This window comes from Cokeromyces recurvatus, assembly GCF_025118155.1.
Source record: "Cokeromyces recurvatus strain NRRL 2243 chromosome Unknown BX663scaffold_6, whole genome shotgun sequence".
In the NCBI taxonomy this organism is placed as follows: Eukaryota; Fungi; Mucoromycota; class Mucoromycetes; order Mucorales; family Mucoraceae; genus Cokeromyces; species Cokeromyces recurvatus.
Window position 1 is genome coordinate 470,005 of NW_026251392.1, and position 21,341 is coordinate 491,345.

General features: G+C 29.9%; 8 protein-coding genes across 8 annotated transcripts; 1 reads left to right on the forward strand and 7 right to left on the reverse strand.

Moving 5' to 3' along the window:
• Positions 1 to 586: 586 nt before the first annotated feature.
• BX663DRAFT_430094 (chitin synthase 1) lies at positions 587 to 3,560 on the reverse strand (the record flags this gene model as incomplete). The annotated part of the gene is made up of 5 exons (XM_051522781.1): positions 587 to 1,516; positions 1,583 to 2,401; positions 2,464 to 2,712; positions 2,813 to 3,033; positions 3,116 to 3,560. 5 exons carry the CDS (start codon positions 3,558 to 3,560, stop codon positions 587 to 589), a joined length of 2,664 nt encoding a protein of 887 aa, XP_051385084.1.
• BX663DRAFT_501721 (Alpha/Beta hydrolase protein) lies at positions 3,530 to 5,526 on the reverse strand. The gene is made up of 7 exons (XM_051526509.1): positions 5,257 to 5,526; positions 5,004 to 5,157; positions 4,723 to 4,926; positions 4,573 to 4,646; positions 4,424 to 4,510; positions 3,997 to 4,366; positions 3,530 to 3,926 (listed from the first exon to the last, which is right to left on the reverse strand). The coding sequence occupies exons 1-7, from the start codon at positions 5,484 to 5,486 to the stop codon at positions 3,819 to 3,821; spliced, it is 1,227 nt and encodes a 408-aa protein (XP_051385085.1). The 5' UTR covers positions 5,487 to 5,526; the 3' UTR covers positions 3,530 to 3,818.
• Positions 5,527 to 6,093: 567 nt separating this feature from the next.
• On the reverse strand, positions 6,094 to 7,898 carry BX663DRAFT_501730 (ATP-NAD kinase-like domain-containing protein). Its single transcript, XM_051526510.1, has 7 exons — positions 7,657 to 7,898; positions 7,519 to 7,597; positions 7,354 to 7,455; positions 7,188 to 7,288; positions 6,965 to 7,114; positions 6,337 to 6,885; positions 6,094 to 6,279 (listed from the first exon to the last, which is right to left on the reverse strand). Exons 1-6 carry the CDS (start codon positions 7,814 to 7,816, stop codon positions 6,452 to 6,454), a joined length of 1,026 nt encoding a protein of 341 aa, XP_051385086.1. The 5' UTR covers positions 7,817 to 7,898; the 3' UTR covers positions 6,094 to 6,279; positions 6,337 to 6,451.
• On the reverse strand, positions 7,818 to 8,974 carry BX663DRAFT_501732 (HCNGP-like protein-domain-containing protein). Its single transcript, XM_051526511.1, has 4 exons — positions 8,888 to 8,974; positions 8,798 to 8,814; positions 8,467 to 8,727; positions 7,818 to 8,402 (listed from the first exon to the last, which is right to left on the reverse strand). Exons 1-4 carry the CDS (start codon positions 8,955 to 8,957, stop codon positions 7,932 to 7,934), a joined length of 819 nt encoding a protein of 272 aa, XP_051385087.1. The 5' UTR covers positions 8,958 to 8,974; the 3' UTR covers positions 7,818 to 7,931.
• A 33-nt stretch (positions 8,975 to 9,007) lies between these two features.
• Positions 9,008 to 12,114, reverse strand: BX663DRAFT_559327 (UNC-like C-terminal-domain-containing protein). Its single transcript, XM_051531842.1, has 3 exons — positions 9,951 to 12,114; positions 9,799 to 9,894; positions 9,008 to 9,733 (listed from the first exon to the last, which is right to left on the reverse strand). The coding sequence occupies exons 1-3, from the start codon at positions 11,967 to 11,969 to the stop codon at positions 9,041 to 9,043; spliced, it is 2,808 nt and encodes a 935-aa protein (XP_051385088.1). The 5' UTR covers positions 11,970 to 12,114; the 3' UTR covers positions 9,008 to 9,040.
• Positions 12,115 to 16,022: 3,908 nt separating this feature from the next.
• Positions 16,023 to 17,699, reverse strand: BX663DRAFT_501741 (uncharacterized protein). Its single transcript, XM_051526512.1, has 6 exons — positions 17,345 to 17,699; positions 17,001 to 17,288; positions 16,647 to 16,943; positions 16,486 to 16,585; positions 16,114 to 16,418; positions 16,023 to 16,054 (listed from the first exon to the last, which is right to left on the reverse strand). The coding sequence occupies exons 1-5, from the start codon at positions 17,607 to 17,609 to the stop codon at positions 16,268 to 16,270; spliced, it is 1,101 nt and encodes a 366-aa protein (XP_051385089.1). The 5' UTR covers positions 17,610 to 17,699; the 3' UTR covers positions 16,023 to 16,054; positions 16,114 to 16,267.
• Positions 17,700 to 18,330: 631 nt separating this feature from the next.
• BX663DRAFT_484429 (uncharacterized protein) lies at positions 18,331 to 18,756 on the forward strand (the record flags this gene model as incomplete). The annotated part of the gene is made up of 2 exons (XM_051524554.1): positions 18,331 to 18,495; positions 18,559 to 18,756. The coding sequence occupies 2 exons, from the start codon at positions 18,331 to 18,333 to the stop codon at positions 18,754 to 18,756; spliced, it is 363 nt and encodes a 120-aa protein (XP_051385090.1).
• A 133-nt stretch (positions 18,757 to 18,889) lies between these two features.
• Positions 18,890 to 20,090, reverse strand: BX663DRAFT_501744 (uncharacterized protein). Its single transcript, XM_051526513.1, has 2 exons — positions 19,949 to 20,090; positions 18,890 to 19,883 (listed from the first exon to the last, which is right to left on the reverse strand). Exons 1-2 carry the CDS (start codon positions 20,031 to 20,033, stop codon positions 19,051 to 19,053), a joined length of 918 nt encoding a protein of 305 aa, XP_051385091.1. The 5' UTR covers positions 20,034 to 20,090; the 3' UTR covers positions 18,890 to 19,050.
• Between the last annotated feature and the right edge of the window lie 1,251 nt (positions 20,091 to 21,341).

The window sequence follows — 21,341 nt, forward strand, 5'->3', positions numbered from 1 at the left end:
AAAAGAAAAAAAAAAGTCTTTTGTTGAAATTGATTATATGCACATTAAATACTTTTTATATATAAAAAATATATATAATGCTTCTATCTAAAATAGATGTAACATATATATTTGTTTATATGTAGTGGTACTAGTTTGATCAGTCAGTAACGCGTTGAAATCAAGAAAAGAAATGTATTAAAAAGAAAAAAAAAAGATAAGTTTAAATAATAATTATTAATTTTATTTATAGCAGCCAGCTCTTCTTTTTTTTTTTTTTTTTTTTTTTTTTTTTTTTTTAGTCTTTTGTAAGGAGAAGAAAAGAAAAGATTTTTTTTTAAACAATAAAACCAAAATACAACAAATTAGTTCAAAAGTGACTTGTTTTAATAACCTTGTGTAACCTGTATTCAACTTGTACATCTGTCAATCTTTTTTTTACTCCTCTAATATTAATTGTTTCTCCTTTTTTTTTTTTTTAATAAATGTATATAAATAGTCTTATATTAAAAAAATAAAAAAAAAATAAATGTGTGTATATGTTTATTTTTGTAACAAAAGGAGTTCTATTTAATATTAAATATACAAAAATCATACGTTATTAATTTTATCCACTAAATATGCGAAGAATAAGATATAAAGTTGAACCAGTAAATCGAATGGCTGCTAATCCTGCTACAGACCATAAAATGAAACCAAGATAATCTGTACTTCTAGTTTGGAATGAACCCATCCAATTAAAAGTAGTAGTATTAGATATAATAACTACTAAAATAAGATTTGTAATAATCCATGAGAGTACTAAACGAGTACGGAATGCTCTATAATAATCTTCTTGCTTTGTCTTTGAATCACGATGTTGTTTTTCAGGAATTACTTCTTTACTTAGATCTAAGCATGCTTCTTCGTAGAGTTCATTCAAATCTTTTTGTTCGGTAGGAACTTCAACTTCTACCATACTTTCGCCTGTCTCAGCATCTTTTTTATGTTTTACAACACCCAAGTCTGTAGCAATCGTATTATCACCCTTTGTACCCCAAGAGACATCATGAGTATTACAGAAAGCATAAATATTGAGAATGTTTGTATAACTTGGTGATAAAAAGATATATTGTCCGAAGCTTGTTATCATATGCCATGGATCTAAAAATAAGCAACTTGAAACCAAGTAAAGAGCATAAGTTGAACAGACCGAGATAATGATATTTCTAAATGTTGAATGTCCAAGCATTGTCATAAATGAGCTTGCCCCATTTTCTGCTATAGCTGAAATACTGGCTACTGTAATCCAAATGGTTGCAAATAGCATATATCCCATTAAAATTGCAAAAAATACCATACTAGCTGTATATGCAAATTTTGAACCTTGAGGTCGATTACCGAGTGCCAATATGAATTGAATAATGATTAATAAAATATAAATATAATTTAAAACGACATGAATAACATCCGCCACATGAGCAGGGAATGGTTTAGGTTGAAGACTTTCTGCACCTAATGCTTGAATTAATATAAAGAATGTTAAATAAAAGTTACCCTATAAAATGAGAATTTGCTTAGTTCTGTCTGTCTGTCTGTTTGTCTATCTTTCTTATATATTTACCAAAGCAAACCATGAAAAGAGCATATTATAACTAGCATATATATTTTCAAATATAAAAGCTAATTTTCGAAATATACTATGATCTGAACCCCATACTTTACGCCAATGGTATAATGCATAGACACCAGCAAAGAAGGAACCATTTAGCCATCTTCTTCTTTGTGAAATAAATTCATCTACTTTATCTGGTACATCCGTCTCACCATAAGCACTAGAAACATAATGAAGTATCCAGTTTGCATTTTTCTTTGCTACTAACTCATAACATAAGATACGATCTTCAGCGAGATACATATTGGCTGTAAAGATATCAGCATCTCCACCATGTTGTGTTTCACCCAAGAAATATTTTTCCAATGGACCATGCCCATCTATATCATTTTGAAGTGCCTTATATCGATAAGCTGAAAATGCACCAGGTAATACAGAAATATAGCCAAATACAGATTCCAAAGGTTTATCCAAAATATTTGACATTTTATATTCAAAATTCTGAGCTGCTACTAAAGGATTTAAGAGAGCAGAACCAAATTTACCCGTCATCGTTCTAATTTCTCCACAAGCACCTGCAATATTAGAATGTACATCAAATGCCTTCCATAAGTGATAAATTGAGGTATGACCAGGACGTGTGCCAACGTCAATTAATACACAAACATGAGGCTGAATAAGAGGACCAAATGCTTGAAAGAACCAACGATGTGAATTAATCTTTTTTTGATTCTTTTCTTTTAAACAAAATAATATTTGGCATGGTACAATTCCTTTATCTGCACCTTTGAATTTCATGTCTGGAGTTACAGACAATTGTGTTGTATACTTAAAATAATAATATTATTATTAATTAATTAATAAAATAACAATTATTATTATCATTTTACCTCATAAATATGTGCTGTTACAGGTTTATTACCGACTATATTTTTAGCAACTCCTTCTTGATAGACACCTAAACTAGCCAAGACAGATAAAGTTCTAGGATGGACTTTATTACGTCCATCAGACACAATACATACTGTCACTTTTTTCCATCCTTCAGGTCCCCATGTTCGTGATCGATCTCTTGTACATAAATGAGCAATATTTTTCATTACACCATGCATTGTTCTAGCAAATAAAACTTCATCTTCCTATTTTTTTTTTTTTAGAAAAAATATTTTTTTTTTTAAAAAAAAAATTAAATTAAAAAAAAATTGTCATTGTACTCATTTTAATAAAATTAAACTTTACGTTGTACATGGTCAAAACAATAAATAATTCAGTTTCTCTACCAAGTAATTGTTGACGTAGCGTGTAACCTTCAGCAGCAAAATCCTTGGGATCACAAGTAGCTGCTGTATAACGCATATGTGTAAATTCTTTAGTATCTTTGATGGGAACTGCTTGAAGATAACGAGTGGGAACAGGACAATCCAATACCAAATTACCACAAGTAAGTTTTACTCTACGTGCTAATAAATAAATAAAAAAAAATGATAAATTTAGTTATTATTTATTTATTTTTTTAAAAAAAAAAAGAAGAGTGCGCCTTACTTGTCTTGTATCGACGTGGTTGACGTCTAGGAGCTCCAGTATAATAAACAGGAGGTGACTCATTGCCAAAGTTATTATTATTATTATTATCGATGATAGGAGGTGACATAGGATGTTCAGCAAAAGGTGAAGGCATTGATAGAGGAGGAGGAGGTCCATCTGAAAAAGGGAAAGGGCCATCAGCAAAAGGCGATATCATATTAGAAGAAGGAGGTTGTGGTGGGATAGGCATGGCTGTAGAAGATTGATTATTATGTGGCAAAAGTGGCTGGCTACTTTCATAAGTTGGTATAGGTGGTGTATGTTCTTCTACGACATATGAATCCGTAAAAGGAGATTGCATAACTGGTCTTTGTTCTACAAAATTAGTATTATTTAAAGGATAATTTTCAAATTCCTCATCTTCTTTATGAGGCGGTAATTGTGAATGTTCCGGTGGATACATTATGTAAGTTAAGAACAAGAAGAAGAAGAAGAAAAGGATGATAACAAAAGAATCAATTTTTTTTTATTTGTTATTAAATAATTATACTTCGCAGCTTCTCCGCTTGGATTTTCATTAAGAAAAGAATAGAATTTATCTAAAATTGCTAAGAATAGACATTATTTATTATTTGATATGTTTCAAATAAATGGTATATGTATATATATTATATTATTATTTTTTATTTATTAATTAAAATAGACATAATAGTAACAATAATTAAGCAATTTGGGGTGTACCTTCTACTTGACTTTGAATATCATCTATCTTATTGTCAACAGCTTCTGCATTAAAATGCTCTCCTTGTACACTTCTAACATCATAAGCCTATTATCAAATCAAATATGATATTAACAATTACTATAATTAGGATTTTATTTACTTTGTTTTTGTTTACCTGGAACATGGCAACAATAAATTCAGTAAGTGGCTTGACCATCCATCTTGTAGGATATTTTACATTTTCAAACCAGCCTAAATGTCCACCATAATCTGTAGTAGCAAGCACAACATTTGGGTTTGTTTTAATTTCATCATAAGGAATACAATCTGCTGCAGCAATAGGATCATCTAAGGCATTTAGACATAATAATGGTATCTTTACAAATTCAATAAAACGACAGGAACTTGCGTCACGATAATAATTATTAACTGTCGTATAATCAAACATTTTCCTTGTACACGCTTCATCAAATTCTTGAATTGTCTGTGCGGCCATGACCTCATCTGGATTGATTTTTCCACCTTTAACTACAATGTCCATGTGTCTATTTATTTTTGAATGTTATTTTACAATTTTTTTTTTTTTTTGAAGATTTACTTACCTAGCAAAAGTATTTTTTAAGTTTTGAGCCATTTTAGGGGAATAAATTTTTCTACCAATATATGATTGACTTAAAAGTTCCATTGAACTTAAAAAAAAAAAAAGAATACATTAATGATCTATACCCCGCATCTGTTTTTTTTTTCTTACAGTCTAAAATCAAAAGGATTCGCGACTGAAATTGCAGCCTTTAAGGGTGTTTTATCGCCTTCTTCTCCAAGATACTTTTTTTTTAAAATAGATAAAAGTAATCTATATTAGTTTCTTATTCTAGTATTAATATTAAATTCGTGTATTTACTTTAACTAAAACATTAGAGCCAAGTGAAAATCCAATACCAACTAAAGGTGTATTAGGTGCTAATCGTTTTTGAATATGTTGAATGGCCACTCTAAAATCATCTGTGTAGCCACCACTATACATTTGAGGTGTCTTAATTTCACTGTTAGCACAGCCACGAGAATTCATTACTACAGCACGGTAATTGAAAGGTGGATATGTAACCTAGTATTTATTAAACAAAAAGCTCTCTTTTTTTTTTTTTTTTTTTTTTTTTTTTTTTTTTTTTTACTCGAACTTACTATTTCTAATAAGCAACGAATATATGATTCATGACTACCACCAGTTAAACCATGTAATACAACCAATGTAGGTGTTTCATCTTCTTTTAGATTCTCTTTTGTACGTGCCCAATCTAACGCAAAAGTACCTCCGTCAGGTGTATCTACAAACTCTCTGAAAAGAAAAAGGAGATAATGACGATGATAATGCTATAGTTACATTATGTAATATAGTATATCTTTTCTTTTTCTTTTTCTTTTTTTTTTTTTTTACCTTTCATAAGTAACAGCATTTACAGTAGGAGCATGATTATAAAAAGCAGCATACCCAGTTTGCAAATGCCCATTAAATAAATAAGGAGTTGGGTTATAGACGGCTTTTGGTCCAACAAGCGATGGACATGTCTCGGTAATGTAATCCGTCAAAGAGATTTTACGATTACCAGCATTTGGTAAATAAAGATCGACAGGATGACTATTGTGAAAAAGTTTAACTTTACTCATTATAGAAGAAAGAGTAGAAAAAAGGAGTCTACGAATTGTCATACATGAAAAGAAAAATAAAATATATATTGTTAGATTTAATATTTATACATTTGTACTTATGTAATTCAAAATTATAAATAAAAAAGCCGAAATATTTTACCGATAATAAGGTTATCCAATCATCAACTGATTATCATGCTAACATACTTATTGTTACTTGAAAGAAAAATCCATCCAAGATCATATGAAAAATTTATACCAGTCCGGCTAGTGGATATTGTCGGTTATAAAAAAATAAAATAAATGTCAGTTGCAAAATGATATAATTGGCGGTTACAAAATGAATGGTTGTCTGACGAAAAATACATGGCTTCAAGTGCAAGAGTATACTTGGTTTCGAGAATTATGTTAAAGCCTGGTAGAGTTTGAATACACCCATCGCCTCAAAGATAAAATGGCCCATTCTTTTTGTAGCCGCCAATTATATCATTTTGCAACTGACAATATTCACTAGCTGGACTGTATTAGTATTCACCAAATCGAACAAGAAATCTATTATATAATGCAATTTTTTTTTTTAGATTATTGCTACTGTCATAATGTATATCAATCTAGAACACTGCATATTTCCATCAAAGCAAAAAGTTAAATTAAATAATAGTAAAATAAAAGCTTTTCTTTATTGAATAACAGCATGTTGCTGTTGACCAAAAGTTTGATTCCACTTTAATAGCTCATTTATATCCTTTTCCCAACCTACGCCATCATTATTATGAATTACACATGGTATAGGATACTTTGACATGCGAACCTATTTTTTTGTATTTTATTAATAATAAAAAAAAGGTTAATTATTGACCTTTCTTACCTTGACATATTCCCCTTTATTTAACATAAATATTTCGTGTCCATCCATTGAAACTTCTATTTGGCTTCGACTCTTTTCACCAATCTGTACGAAGAAAAAAAAAAGCAAGTTTAATTTATGAAAGAAAAATGTTACTATATACCTTTAATTCTATAGTTGAACTAGGAGGTAACAATACTGTTCTAAAGGATAAAGATCTTGGACAAATAGGGGTAAGAACAAGACTTTGTACACTTGGATGTACAATAGGGCCACCTGCTGATAAAGAATAAGCAGTTGAACCAGTTGGTGTAGACACAATTAAACCATCTGCAACACATTCAGTAAGACGATAATCATCTACAAAGCATTCAACTGAAGTTAAATGAGGAAACCTGCCTCTATGTAAAGTTACTTCATTCATAACTTGTCTATCATCCACTTCTCTTCCATTTACTTCAATCCTTTTGCCATTTGATTGATGTAAAGAGCAAAATAATCTCATTCTCAACATAAGTCTGACTCTACCTGTAATCATATCACTTAGTACATGCTGGTACTTTTCAAATTCTAATGGATATTAACAGAAAAAAAATAATAATGAATAAACTAAAAAACCGTTCAATGCGAGATGATGTATGTATTTTACTGTTAGATATTAAGAAGCATAATGTCCCTAAGGAAAAACTAACTACAGGAGGCGCAGCTTTGGGGAATAAAGACGATAAATGAAGCATTGTACCATCACCACCTAAAGTAATTGCAAAATCAACGGTACGTGTATAGTCCTCTATTTTATCTAGAAGAAGAAAAAAAAAGGTTAATTTAATTATATATAAGGGGGAATTCCTGTTTAAATTATTTCAACCTACTATTTTCAATTACATGAACGAAAGGAAGCTCTTTATAAAATTGCTCAGCTACCTCAGGCTCTACAATTATGTTTATATCAGGTTTTGATCTATGAAGCCAACTATAATACTATATTAAGGAAAGCATTGCTTTTTTTTTTTTTTTTTTTTTGCTTAAATCACATACTTTGCAACTTCTACAAACGCCTTTTCTGTTTTAATATCGTTTGGCTTCTTAACAATTAATATATTGTTTGGCTTTTGATTCCATTTAAGATTATAGAGTCCACTAGACAGACATGGATATGTTTAAATATAGAGTAGATCTATTATACAGGTATTTGTATATTACCCATATGTGCTTCCAGGTGCTTGTATTATATCACTTGATCTAGGGGACTTGATTAGTTCTGAATCGTCTTCTCTTGATTCTTGATGAATTGTTTTTTAATTATTAAATACATCTTTTTTTTTTTGACAAAACTTATACCGAAATTTTTTGACAAACTTAAACCCACTTTATTAGGTAATAAGGTTGTTTTTTGTAGTACTTTAGCATGTTGATAATATGATCGCTTCCAGAGAATAGTATTTAATGAAAACTTATTATTAATTATAGATCTATTGTTTAATCGTAATGACCGCATCATGTTTTTTATTTTTATGAATACGAAAAAAAAAAAAAAAAAATACGCAACGATATGCTAACATATATTATTGATGACTCAAAAATACTAATATATCAGAGATGATCTCCGCTGCTGTTTATCTTCTTTTATTTGAGCTACTTCCATATTCATCATCCCATTTCTTTTTTCGTTTTTCACCATCATTGCTTAATGGAGTAGATGTTTTATTTTCTATAGTAGGAGGCTTTGTAATACGACTCGCTATTTTAGCTGCTGTTGCCATCGCTTGTGCCATCGCACTTGATTGTTGTGGTGTTAATTCTTGTTGTTGAGGAACAAAATTAATTGAATTTCGATTTTGCTGTTGTGCTGCCTTCTCTTCAGCGAGCCTTCTTTGCGTTTCTAGAATTCCATCTATATACATTTCTTTCGGAAATCCATGAGGATCAAATTGAGTTTTATCAAAATTACTACCAAATTCATCGACTCCTGTGAATTCAACTAATTTGGCATAAATACGCGGATTACGAAATGATTTATTATGTTGTAAATGTTTATTCAAGTGATGGCCCGATGCTTTTAGTGATAAGAAGTGGGCTATTCTTTCCTAATTTTTTTATAGTTTTGAATTTATTTTTTATTTTTATTTATTTTTTTTTTTAATGACTTACAGTTCGTTCTGGATCGCAAGGAATATTAGGCTCATCTGGAATTCCCCAGTTAACTACACCTTCAACAGGTTTTGGTGTTAATACAGCTAATAATCGTTTATTATATTCAATGATCGATCCCTCTTGATTTAGTAATAACGGGGGGTTTGATACACTAACTGCTTTCTTAATTGTTGATACAGAAGAACTAGTTTGACTATTTGAATTTTCTATTGGCTTTTCTTTAATAGTAGATGTTTTTAATCTAATTGGTTTTTTATCCTTTTTTTTTTAAAAAAAAAAATAAGTTAATTTATAATGTCACACTTATAAAAAAAAAGACATATTTTACTTGAACAATTTGAGCAACTATAAAGGATGAAGATGAAAAGATTAATCTCATGTACATTCTTTTTTTTTAATGGAACTATCTGTTGCATACCTGGTTGCTCATCACTTGAGGAAGAATCTTCTTCATCAGAATAATTCACAAGACCTGCTAATGAACTCATTTTTTTTTTTTTTTTTTATAAATGTTAAGAAAAAAAAAATTAGAAACAGAAAATACGGTATTTTATTATTATTATTATTTTATTTAATCAGAAGGTGGACTTGCGGTGGGCCTTTTAAGATTTTGAGCAAATAATGTATTTTCATCTCTTTGTTGTAAACTTTGTAGACTTGAATTACTGGTTAGCATCGATACGGGTTGTGTATTTACTTCTTCTTGTTGTCGTTGTTCTGATAAAGTATTTCCAAGCTTCCTTTGAGGTAAGGTGTTGGTATTCTGAAATTCTACTATACCCAATGAGTCCAAGTTTATTTGTTTGGAGATTATATCATGTTCACTGCGATGAGTAGATGTGAGAATAGGTTTTCTATTTATAGTAGGTATGCGTAAATCATTTTGTTTCATAACATAAGACATATTATCACTGTATCGTCTAGGATTAATGGGTCTTTTAGGTAATTCATTCAGTTTTTGTGTTAATAAGAGGGGTTTAGTTTCATCTGTTACTGTATGATATGTTAGTGTAGATGTATCGTTTATTATGGCTGAAGGAACGAGAGCATCAAGGGATACTTGATTGCTATTCGATGACGTATTATTACTATCGACAGTTTCTTTTGATAATTGATCAACAGATTCTCTTCTTTTTCTCTCCTCATATTGTGCAGCCATAACTGGGGAAAGCGTATTAAATGTGCCTCTTGATAATGCTATAAAAACAAAGAGTGCTATCATAATTACAAGTTGTGTAACTGAGACTCTTCTTTCGAATGATAACTAAAGCAAACATAAGTAATTCATTTATAAACTATAATATATACATATATATATATATATCTTACTTGATCTGCTAGAATAGCTATTTTAGTTGACATTTCTCTCATATCATTCTCAGTCTGCTCCTTCAAATCTTCATACCATTGTTCATAACGACGTTTCTATACAATATTATATATAAGATACAGTGTAAATGGTATATAGCATGATTACTTACCATACTATCGATTTTATAACTGGCAGTCTCATTCAAATGCCCAATGAGCATAATTAACTGCTCTTGATGCTTCTTCTCCATATCTATAAATACATCATTCAGGTTTTTATTTTGATCATCTAAAAATCGTTGAGATAATGTCATGTTGATCTCTAATATACTCAATCTTTTCATAATTGTCTTGTAAATAGATTCTTGAGTATTGCCTTCCTTTTGATGATTATTAGGTATAACAATTTTTGGTAACTGAGGAGAAGGTTGTGTTGAAGGCAGTGGTGTCAATGATGAAGACGGTAACACGATTGCTGTTGACGATGATGAAGAATTGTGTTTATGTTGTTTTGACATGATAGATGGATCAAATTCATTATTTATAACAGAAGGAGTTGCTATAGATGAAGTAAAAGACATGCTAGTGTTTTGTGATGATGATACTAATTTCTCAGAGCTCTTTCCATGTTCTTCATGGTGATGGTTAAGATCGTTTTTTGCTTTAGAAGGAGATGGAGTGTGAGATGAAACCAGTTCCTGTTGAGTGTCTTTATCGTAATTCTGCTGTATTGTAGTTGCAGTCATCCTCTTACTATCATGTGGAGTAGCTTCAGTATCGATTTTTCTGTCCAACCCTGTTGATATATTTTCATTCATTACTGTGTGTGTAGAGGGTGCATCATTCTCTATTAATTCAGGATATATTTCATTTACTCCCCCAGCCCCAGTATTTAGTACAGACTCAGACTCAGAAGGTTCAATCATATCTATATCTGTAGGAGGAATAATGAGTTTTTCTTCTTCTTCATTGTCAATCTTTACAGGAAATGATTCAGATGTGTTTGTAATATCGAACTGAGGTTGAATAATCTGTTCACGTACATCAGCTGGCCATAAATGTTCACTTTCTAATACTGGATCTCGATCTTGACTTTCAACCATTGTATAATATTCCATCATTGACATACCATGGACTCTTACTAAACTTAAAGGGCAATAATACTCATTACCATAATGAGTAAGGAATTCTATCTTGATATATTCCACAAAACCGCTTTCAGGGATCCTAAACACCTGAAGGTCTCTTGTATTTCTCGCTTGCCATTGACCTAATAAACGCCAATCATTTGAAGGATAGGTAGATGAGGCATAAACTCGAAAATCCTTAAAGGTACTTGAGAAGAATTCAAAGTTTGCCATTACTAAAGTATCAATCACAATTTGTTCACACAAGTTAATAATGACAAATTTATTAGCCGAACATTTATTTAATAAATATTGATCCTTTGATTCATACAAGATAGACTGAGCTCCTTTTGCTTCTTTATTAGCCTTCCTTACAGTAGCTGCACAGTCTGTGGATGCATAATTAAATCTTTCCTTTAGTGATTTCATACGAGCAGATGCAAACTGTTGTTTCTTTGTATTGCTGTTCTTTTTATTCATCTTATCGCCTTTATTATTAAGAACTGATCCTGGATGGCTCGGTGAAATGTATTCTTCTTCATCATACACGTTAGGTCTCTTTTCCTTTCCACCTACGCCTCCCATAAAATCTTCAAACATCGAACCAAAATCGTCTGAAAATCCGCCATCAATACTATCCACTGTGTGCTGTCGCTTATTATCACTTACTGTCTCTCCTTCTTCTTTTTCTACTAACGTTTTTCGTTTATGCCGACGATCCTTGTCATTTTCTATTTGCATAATCTTTTTTTGCCATTCTTCAAATGACATTAGTGGTTTATGTTTCTCTGTTTCTTCTTTTCCTTTCTGAGAGCTTGATTGCCCCTGTATTGTTTTAGTAAACTGATGATCATCTAATTTTACTGAATTAGGATGTACTGGTTTAAACGTATGTTCTATATCTTTTAATGTATTCGTTTCCAGAACATTAATCATCTTTCCATTATTGTTAGATTCATCGTGATTCCTTTCTGGAGCATCTGGATTATTAAGTTTAGAAATCACATCGGGATTAGGGAATAAAGCAACAGAAAAATCACTTTCAGTTTCTTGAGGGTACATGGGACATGTTTCTGTAAAAATGTCATTTATAGAATAATGTAAACATTGTTCGTTAGTTCGAAACGAGTTTCTTGATTTAATTAAAAGAGGAAATAATGTGAGTGAGTATATTATAAATAAGACACTATAATTATACAATAAAAACATTCTATATTTATATATATATAAAAAAAAAAAAAAAAAAAAAAAAAAAAAAAAAGGTAATTTCATTGTTTGTTTTATAATAAACTCAGTATTTTTTATTTTTTATTTTATTTTATTTTTTTTTCATTTTCAGACAGATCAAAATTGCTGCATTCTTCTAATTGTGTAAAATAAAAATAGGTAAACTACTTTATATATCTATTTTAGAAATAATAGTAAAAAAGGAATAGTAATGTACTGTAATTAAGTTCATCATTTAGAGGTTAAAGAAACAGTAATAAATTCCCCCTTTTTTCTTATAATCTATCGTATTGTAGCTTATTCCCTATTCTTGCTTATATGTGTAACTGTACTACTGCTTTAATAAACAAGCTTATTTCATTGCCAGTTAAATATTTAATTCACATTTTAAATGATAGCTTTCAAAAAAAAAAAAGTACTCTACAGTTCTTCTTTATGCTTGCTAGGATAGTTATAAGAATTCATCTTTCAGTTATACGACTTTGTAAATTCTACAGCTTTTCAACATGTACAGATCCATTAAGTTCTTTTAACGATTGGATCGAGAATTGGCCTCTTGGGAAGTTAATCTCAAATCTTACACTTGTAAAGATTACTAATATATATCCTCTTCTCTCCTAAATCCATTACCAACCTACACTCTTTTTTTTTCCGTTCACATCTAAAGTATATATAGCAAAGTTAAATCCTTTTGACCAAGCTGCATTGTTCTTTCATTTGTTAGATCAAATTAACCCCCATTCCCCCCTTTTTTTTTAGAGTATTATTCTCTAGAAATATCAAAAATAAAAAACCAGCTTTTTGTACCAAGTAAATACGAAAAATCTTGGGAATATACTAAGTAGCCAAGATATTTTGGTTACACTAATGTAGGTGTGAATTTTTTCTTATACATACAAAAGTACAAAAATAGTAGCCTAATTTTATTTTTACTATGAAGAATATGGAACAAACAAAGTCTTCTCATTACTATATAAACCCAAATATATATAAATGATGAAAAGGAGCCACTAACTACTTCCTTTAAATAGCCATAGTCCTACATTACCAGAGCGACCAAAGAATAGATACAAACAGTAGTTAAAGACATATATTCCTTATGCTATCTTGTACGGTTTATTTTTCTATCTTATTTTGACTTGTTGTACTCAAAAACATAAGAATACAGATCATCCTAATGAAGATATTGAAACACTTGATGAACAAAAGATATTATGTGAACCTATAATAGATATGAGTTGAAATCCTTACTAATATATTTACAGTCATCCTATTGTACAAAGAAACCTTTAATTCCTTATGAAGGTGAATCATGATTTCATTTCAAGCATATTAGTTTTCCTCAATTACGTATTGAATATAAAGCAGAACGAAATGCTAATAAGAATTTCATTTTTACTGCAAGTATTCTATGATACAAGTAATATATATATATGTATATGAATATACAGTGAATGCGCATCAAATTACAGTTTTCCGTGAAATTAAATTGCGGGTATTTGTAATATAATATCAACTGAAACTTATAAGTTAGATGTGTTCTTTATTTCTACACTTATCGAATTGATTACAAGAGCGTTGTATAAAAGCCCTCAAATGGTGAATAGGAACATTTATTGCAGGCTGCTGCAATTCTTGTTTGAGATCCTCATCATCAGAAAAAAAAAACGCCTCTCTTAACTTTGTTTTTTGATGACAGACGAAAACTGCTCAATTGGATTGAGTTCGGCGGAATAAGGTGGAAGATGTAGGCTTCTATAGCCCCTAGAAATGATTAATTCATCAATATCTTTGCTCGTATGAATAGGTGCATTATCCATAACAATATACATGTTCTCTAATCCAACCTTCTTAAGAATAGATGAAATTTGTTGGAAAGGATGGTCCACAGCTTAGTTTTTAAACCGCGCTTAATTTTTGAGGATGGTCCATTTTTTGGACCACGCTTAATTTTTAAGGACGGTCTTTTTTTGGACCACTGTCATGAGCCGACTTATAATGTCATGTTTCATGATTAAACATGCGGATCATAAATTCATTTAAGAAATTCTATCCTGAATCTCTCTTGATCCGCTCCATCTAATAATATTAAAATCACTAACACTTCATTGTCAACAACATACCTTATTCGGTCGTAACTAACACTTTTTTGACTCACATCTTATCCTCAGACCTCTTTAACAATTCTTATAAATACTCCCATCAATTTAAATTCATAAATAAAATAATTGTCTTTAGAACTATTGTTCGGTCTCGTTGACTCTTTTTGTCTTAATATTATTTTTTATTTTCTAATATTTTTTATTTTCTAATATTTTTTATTTGATATTTTAAAAGAAATATCACAACCACACTTAATTTTTAAAGATGGTCTTTTTTTTGGACCACGCTTAATTTTGCTATTTAGACCTGAAGAACAAAATAGGAAATGTTATTATGCTAGAATCTTCTTGAATCTTTATTTACTAGCGAATTCAAAGATATATAAAGGAATAAAATTCTAATATTATACTATCAATCGAATTTGAGCTCGGTCAAATAAAAAGAAAGAAGGGAGGGAATGACTAAATATATTAAAGTAAATAAGAAATTGAAGGGTGCGCATAATAACATTTCCTATTTTGTTCTTCAGGTCTAAATAGCAATTCTCAGTCGAAAGAAATTTCTCAAGAGAATTTCTTGAGATCGTCGGAACAAAATAGGAAATGTTATTATGTTAATCCAGAGCTTGAAAGGAATCAGAAGCATCAAAAAATGCGTCTTGACTGGATAGAATCGTCGATGTAAAGTCAACTTGCGCCATTTGATTCCGCTGGTAATGACGAACAAATGTTTCTGATGAAGCGCAGTTACCAAGAGCCACAATGCTGTCTCGAGAAATACCTAGATCTAATGCCTTAGAAGATGCCAACGATCGAATAGAGACCCCAGGTTCATTTGTACACAAAGAGATGAAATGACGATGTAACTACTTAGAAACAGTCGATGCGGATAACGATTCTTTTATATTGTTGGACTTGACAAAGAGATTTGAATTGTCTGGACGAGCTTGTAGTGCCGGATGATCTTAGATTGCTTTAAAGCTTTGAACAGGATATAATTCGTAATCCTTGTTGTGGTTTAGGTAAGTTTAAGAATTAAATATAGATAAAAGAAATAAAAGAGAAATAAAATAAATGGACAGAAGAAGTATGTTGAGACTTGTCAATAAGTTTTTATTAAGAATTAAGTTCAATACAAGTATTGTTATTAGTTATATAAAATAAGGGTGAATAATGTAAGAGTGTTTATATATTTTGTGAATAAGGATGATGAGTAATAAGAGGATAAAAATATAACAAATTGTATTTGTTTTGATAGGCAAAAAGTTAAAGAAAGAGAAAAAGACAAAAGACAAGTCTGTGAAAACTTCGTATAGTTTTTATTTAAAAGAATAATACAAAAATTGTACAAAGAAAAATTATATGAAAATGTGAAGGGTTATTTATATGTTTTTTACAAGGTAAGTGATATTAATAGAACTATGATTTGGATAAGTAAATATTGCTATAATAAAGCATTAGTCATAAATACTTTCTCTGAATAATTCTGCCTACAATAAGATTTATTTTTATTCTTTTCTGCCTGAGCTGTCGCTGTTACTAAAAATATTAAATTATTATTTCTGGGGTAAGCGACGCGTCAATATTAATTCACAATGAATATGTTAGCTATAACAATACCAATTATTTATATGCTACTATTATTATTATCCTACAAGATATTATTACATAACAATGTTCATCTTTATAGCTATCTATATATAATATGTATAACTTATAAATAATTATGTAATTGAATATAACAGTCATAATCTTGTTTGAATTATGTATATAATTATTATGATTGCTCGAACATTCTAACAATGACTATTATCAAAACTGAGAGTAGAATGAATATTATGCTGTGAAGCGCGATATATTAGTTTTATTTGAATAACCTCTTTATTATGTAATAAATGATGATTTATTTCCGTTAACTTGATTATAAAGGCTACTACAATCACAACACCTCTCATACAATCAAACGCAGCAATTGATTCTAAACCTTCAAAATATAAAAGATACAAATAAATGAATTTAATAATAGTTTATCTATAAATGACGTTGCTTGAACGCCGTACGACTTTCACCAAATTGACTCAACATGCTAGGATCTTTCAACAAATCATTACGATCTAGCATATCGAAGCGATTGTCGTAGTAATACAAATCGACTGCTATTTTTTCAATATTTACATTGTGCCTAAATAATAATATTGATGTTTAATTATTTTTTATATCTTTTAACCCATCTTTGTTTAATATTTTACGTTAATACTGCTTGGAGGTCGGTGTTGTTTGTTGTAAGACCCGCATAATCGCAAGTGACCAAACAAACTTTATGTCTGTTAGTGATGAGGTGTAGCATGTCTAATACATAAATTTTGTTAAATATGCCCGCATTATGGAATAATTCGGGTTATCAATATACCTTTTGAGATGCCATGAATGCTCTTTAATTCACTTAAAATATTCATGTCACATTCAAGGTCTCGAGAAGAGAAGAGGCTGTTCGCATTATTCATTGGTGAAACGAATACATAGTCTGCCAAAGACCGTTCATACAAGTTGTTTACCATTGCTTGCAATAACTCTACTTGTTTTTTTGACTTTCGTTTTTGCACAGACTTCCGACAATAGCCAACTATTGTGAACCCTTTTTTCTTCATATCCAATATTTTTGATTGGTATTTTATAAGGGCACTTGCTATAGTCTTGGCTAAATGTGCTATTTAAATAAAATACACATGAATATTGAATCGTTTTTTTTTTTTTTTTTTTTTACCATGGTGTTTCTGCTTTAATACGTTCAATAAACGATTTCTTCCCTTTTCTCCCTTACTACCTTTCAACGTTTTTCTTGAGCATTCGACCAGCAAAAAACCAAAGCCAGCAGTTGAGCACCATGTACTGAACGAATTGTCAGTCTTAAATTCACTGGTGTACCTGTGCACTATTGTGAATATTGACTCTGTAGACAATTTCTGTTTTGAAAAACGATCATCATTAAAATTTTTTTCAGTAACTGGCTGGAATGCAGCATTAATGAACTCTTTAATTTGAGCTCTGGTTTCTGTTGCCGTTTTGATTAGTAGCGTTATAAATATTCATAACTAGGAAAATAATTACCAAATTTTATAATGCCATCGTCTTCCTTATCATTATTATTACTCTCTTCTAGTTCCTTTGCGGTCGTATAGAGATGGTACTGTTGTAAATCTCCATAGATTGTTGCTTCACTCATTATGCAATGATGCAATGCATTAGTGGTGAAGCACAAATCAACGTCTTCCATTCTCTCGATCTTACTTGTACATTCATTTGCAACATCAGATGTATATTTTTTTCTATAGAAAATACAGCTGGCTTTTTCTTTTGTTATTATTGTATTCATTTTTTCTTTCAAAAGCAAAAAATATAGACCATCCTTAAAAATTAAGTGTGGTCCAAAAAAGGACCGTCCTTAAAAATTAAGCGTGGTCCAAAAAATGGACCATCCTTAAAAATTAAGCGTGGTCCAAAAAATGGACCACCCTCAAAAATTAAGCGCGGTTTAAAAACTAAGCTGTGGACCATCCTTTCCAACAAATTTCATCTATTCTCCTGTATATTGTAATGGACAATGCACCTATTCATAAGACACCTGAAGCTTTGAAAGCAATTCGTGACAATGGACATAAAGCATTATTTATACCACCTTACTCGCTCTTTTTAAACCCAATTGAAGAATGCTGAGCCAAAATCAAGCAAGAAGTACGCAAAACGCCCATTACGAAGAATGAATTAGTTGCCAATAGAGTTGAAGCACCTGCAAAAATGTTACTGCAAAGAACTGCCAAGATTGGGTCCGTCATTCAACAAAACGTTTCAACAAGTGTTTGAATATGGAAAAAAGTATAAATAAATTGATATTTTACTTTATGGTTTTAGTATTTGTTCACTCAAAAAAAAAAAAGAAAGAAAAAAGAAAAGAAAAAAAAATTGCCCATTTTCAAAAAGTTCATTTTAATTTTTCCAAAGCACATTTTCAAACTCAAATCACTGTATTTTGTATATTAATATTGTTTTGTTAATTTCATCTTTGGGGCGTTTCTACTGGAAAGACAACTCTAAACATGGTGAATGAACAATTAAATGGTATTGTTTATACTTTGAAAAATAATTTTACTATATCAACTATCAATGGAAATTCCAAAATTGAGATCAAAGATATCAGTAAGGATAATGATATGATTGCTATCAAGTCATTTATAACCAATGGATATAATAATTTAAAACTGGTAAAAATGATTATATACATCTATCGAACTCTATTTATCATAACATTAGATGCATATACATAGCCTTCGAGTTTCGATAGTAAATTCAAATTAGAATTAGTCTTGGGAATACGAACTGTTATGTCAACTTATCCACAGAACATTCATTGTAAGAGTTCTTTATGGAGAATAACAAAGGGCTATTATGGGGATAATGAAAAGAGTATGAACTCTGTTATCATGTTAACTGTATCTGGAAGCGTTCAATTAAATTATGTATAAAAAGAAGAGAAGGGAAATAGGACATACTCATATAAAAGACTATTTTGTCTATTTATTTTTGAATAATTTATAGTCATTTAAAAAAAAAAGACCTCTTAAACATGCAATACAAGTAGTAAAAATGCTATTTTATGTACTACTACATTATTGTTATGTACATTCTCTTTTATTTATAAAGAAGAAGAGGCTAATTTTAAACAAATAAAAGAAAAAAAAAAGTAAGGGTAAGGGTATAGATTATCTATAAATATATGTATTCTATCATTAGAGGGAGAGAGAGTAAGTGATTTCTTCTTAGGATGTAAATACGCTCTTTAATGTTCTACACTGTTCCTCTGTTAATGTCTCTGGAAATTGAACTTGGAACTGAACAATCATGTCGCCTTTTTTACCAGTCAACATATTTGGCATACCTTCTCCATGAATGATTTCCTTTTGGCCGGTTTGAATAATCCGATTTTGAATCTTAATCAAGTAAGACGAACCATCTAATTTTGGTATAGATTTTTCAAATCCAGTAAGCGCCTCAAGCAATGAAATTTGAAGTGTTGTGTAAAGATGATCGCCCTTACGAGTAAATATCTCATGAGGCTTTTCTTGAATTTCAAATTCGATATCCTGATTTTGACCAGAGGGTAAAGCATCACCTTCACCAGGGAAATATAGTTTTGTACCTTGTTTTGAACCTGGTTGAATATGAACTGATAATATTTTATTTGTTGTTGTCTTGTTCAATAATTGACGAGTCACTTTTAAACGTTTTGTTGTTCCTGTATAGAGATCGCTTAGAGAAATAGGTAAAGAACGCTTTACAGATTGAGGCTTTTGTTGATAATGATAAGGTGGGTCACACACTTGATCAAATAGATCATAAAAATCATCCTCATCACTACTACTGCTACTACTTGAATAGGATGCTGCTGCTGTATCTGAAAATAAATGGGCAAACAATTCTTCTGGACTTAATGATGTATCATCGTGATTATTAAAGCTACATGTTGTACGACTATCTTCATCATAAGGACAATATTTCCTTTTATTACTGAGCACTTCAAATGCTTCACTGATTTGTTGAAATTGACATTTAGCTAATTTATCTTTGTTGCGATCAGGATGAAATTTTAAAGCTGTACAATAATATTTATAAATAAATAAATAAATAAAAAACACAGTCAAATAAACAATGATGTACCTTGTTTGTGATATGCTTTTTTGATTTCAGTATCAGTTGCGTTTTTAGATACACCAAGTATGCTGTAATAATCCTGATTTCCCATTTTTTTTTTCAAAATATATAAAAGAATGCTTATTTTTTTTTTTATTTTTATTTATTTTTTTTTTTTTTTTTTTTTACTTTCATTACTTCTAGAATATTCTTGTACTTTTTATTTATGTGATCTTTTTTTTTTTTTTTGAAACTACGATATTTCCAAAAAGAAAGTAAGTGGCATAACGACCTATTATTACTACTAATATTATTACCGGTATAAAAAGACCTACTTTTATTTTTATTATCATTTTTTTTGTATAATTACACATATCAAAAAGAAGAATAAAAAATTATTGCTTAGAAGAACACAAATATCCATATTTGGATTTTTTTTTTTATGTATATCTCTAAATCATTGTCGTAACCAACACAGATAGAGTATAATAACAGTCACACCTGTATAGTCTACCCTAAAGAGTATTAACTTGACAGTGGCTCAACAATTATGAATTAGGATCGACATACTATGATAGGATTGTTGTTTTGTAAGATATACGGTCGTGTGTTATTTGATAAAGAATGAGAAGTACTACCATTTTTTAAAAAAAACCGGTATAAAAGTATTCATACGAGTATTTCGATAAAGATTGATTATAAGTGAAGAATGTGTAACTAAATACTAATTAATATTTCTCGGATGTCTTTTTTGCTTTATTTTCATCGGAAAGGCGGTACGGATTGTATTTGATGATCTATAGTCTACACATTCCTCCTTCTCTTCCCCCCTCAAAAAAAAAAAGAAAGAAGGTATGTGTTACATTCTTAAGGTCATGATAAAGTCTAAGTCCGAGAAGATTATTTTACTTGAAGTATAATGACTTTTTTTTAAAAATATATATATATATATATATATATATACATAAAAGTTGCAGATAGAAGAAAAACGATGCATTATCCTATTCTTCTTTTCCTTATCACTGGGTTTATCTTTTATTTTTATTTTTATTTTTTTTTATTTTTTTTTTTTTTACCCAAACTTAATTATTCGATGAGAAGATCTCGATAAGGAGGAAATTGTACCCTTATATAAAAGGAAAAAAAAAATTATTCATTTGCTATCATGCAACGTTTGAGGCTTAGTAGTAGAAAATATGAACCATTTAAATTTTTTTTTTCTTTTTTTGATTCGTAATACTCAAGTTTATATTTTAATGTCAGCAAAAAATCGATATTTTTCTTAAAAAAGAAATTTGCTAAAATAAAAAAAAAAGTTCGAATATTTTATACGGAATTTTAAATTAACTATAATAGTAATAATATAGATGAAATATTAAAAAAAAAAGAAAAAGAAAACTAGAACAATGTATATTAAAAA

Coding starts and splice junctions, on each gene's coding strand:
- BX663DRAFT_501721 (XM_051526509.1), bottom strand. CDS start 5,486: ATGAGTAAAGTTAAACTTTTTCACAATAGTCATCCTGTCGATCTTTAT. Junction 5,158..5,256: donor AATGCTGTTACTTATGAAAG/GTAAAAAAAAAA, acceptor TTTTCTTTTCAG/AGAGTTTGTAGATACACCTG. Junction 4,367..4,423: donor TTAAAAAATACTTTTGCTAG/GTAAGTAAATCT, acceptor AAAAATAAATAG/ACACATGGACATTGTAGTTA.
- BX663DRAFT_559327 (XM_051531842.1), bottom strand. CDS start 11,969: ATGTACCCTCAAGAAACTGAAAGTGATTTTTCTGTTGCTTTATTCCCT. Junction 9,895..9,950: donor GTTATAAAATCGATAGTATG/GTAAGTAATCAT, acceptor AATATTGTATAG/AAACGTCGTTATGAACAATG. Junction 9,734..9,798: donor TAGCTATTCTAGCAGATCAA/GTAAGATATATA, acceptor TGTTTGCTTTAG/TTATCATTCGAAAGAAGAGT.
- BX663DRAFT_501744 (XM_051526513.1), bottom strand. CDS start 20,033: ATGGGAAATCAGGATTATTACAGCATACTTGGTGTATCTAAAAACGCA. Junction 19,884..19,948: donor AAAAGCATATCACAAACAAG/GTACATCATTGT, acceptor ATTATTGTACAG/CTTTAAAATTTCATCCTGAT.
- BX663DRAFT_501732 (XM_051526511.1), bottom strand. CDS start 8,957: ATGAGTTCATTAGCAGGTCTTGTGAATTATTCTGATGAAGAAGATTCT. Junction 8,403..8,466: donor CTTGCGATCCAGAACGAACT/GTAAGTCATTAA, acceptor TAAAAAAATTAG/GAAAGAATAGCCCACTTCTT.
- BX663DRAFT_501730 (XM_051526510.1), bottom strand. CDS start 7,816: ATGATGCGGTCATTACGATTAAACAATAGATCTATAATTAATAATAAG. Junction 7,598..7,656: donor AAGTTTGTCAAAAAATTTCG/GTATAAGTTTTG, acceptor CAATTCATCAAG/AATCAAGAGAAGACGATTCA. Junction 6,886..6,964: donor ATGCTTCTTAATATCTAACA/GTAAAATACATA, acceptor AATATCCATTAG/AATTTGAAAAGTACCAGCAT.
- BX663DRAFT_501741 (XM_051526512.1), bottom strand. CDS start 17,609: ATGAATACAATAATAACAAAAGAAAAAGCCAGCTGTATTTTCTATAGA. Junction 16,944..17,000: donor ATTAAAGCAGAAACACCATG/GTAAAAAAAAAA, acceptor TTATTTAAATAG/CACATTTAGCCAAGACTATA. Junction 16,586..16,646: donor CATTCATGGCATCTCAAAAG/GTATATTGATAA, acceptor TTTATGTATTAG/ACATGCTACACCTCATCACT.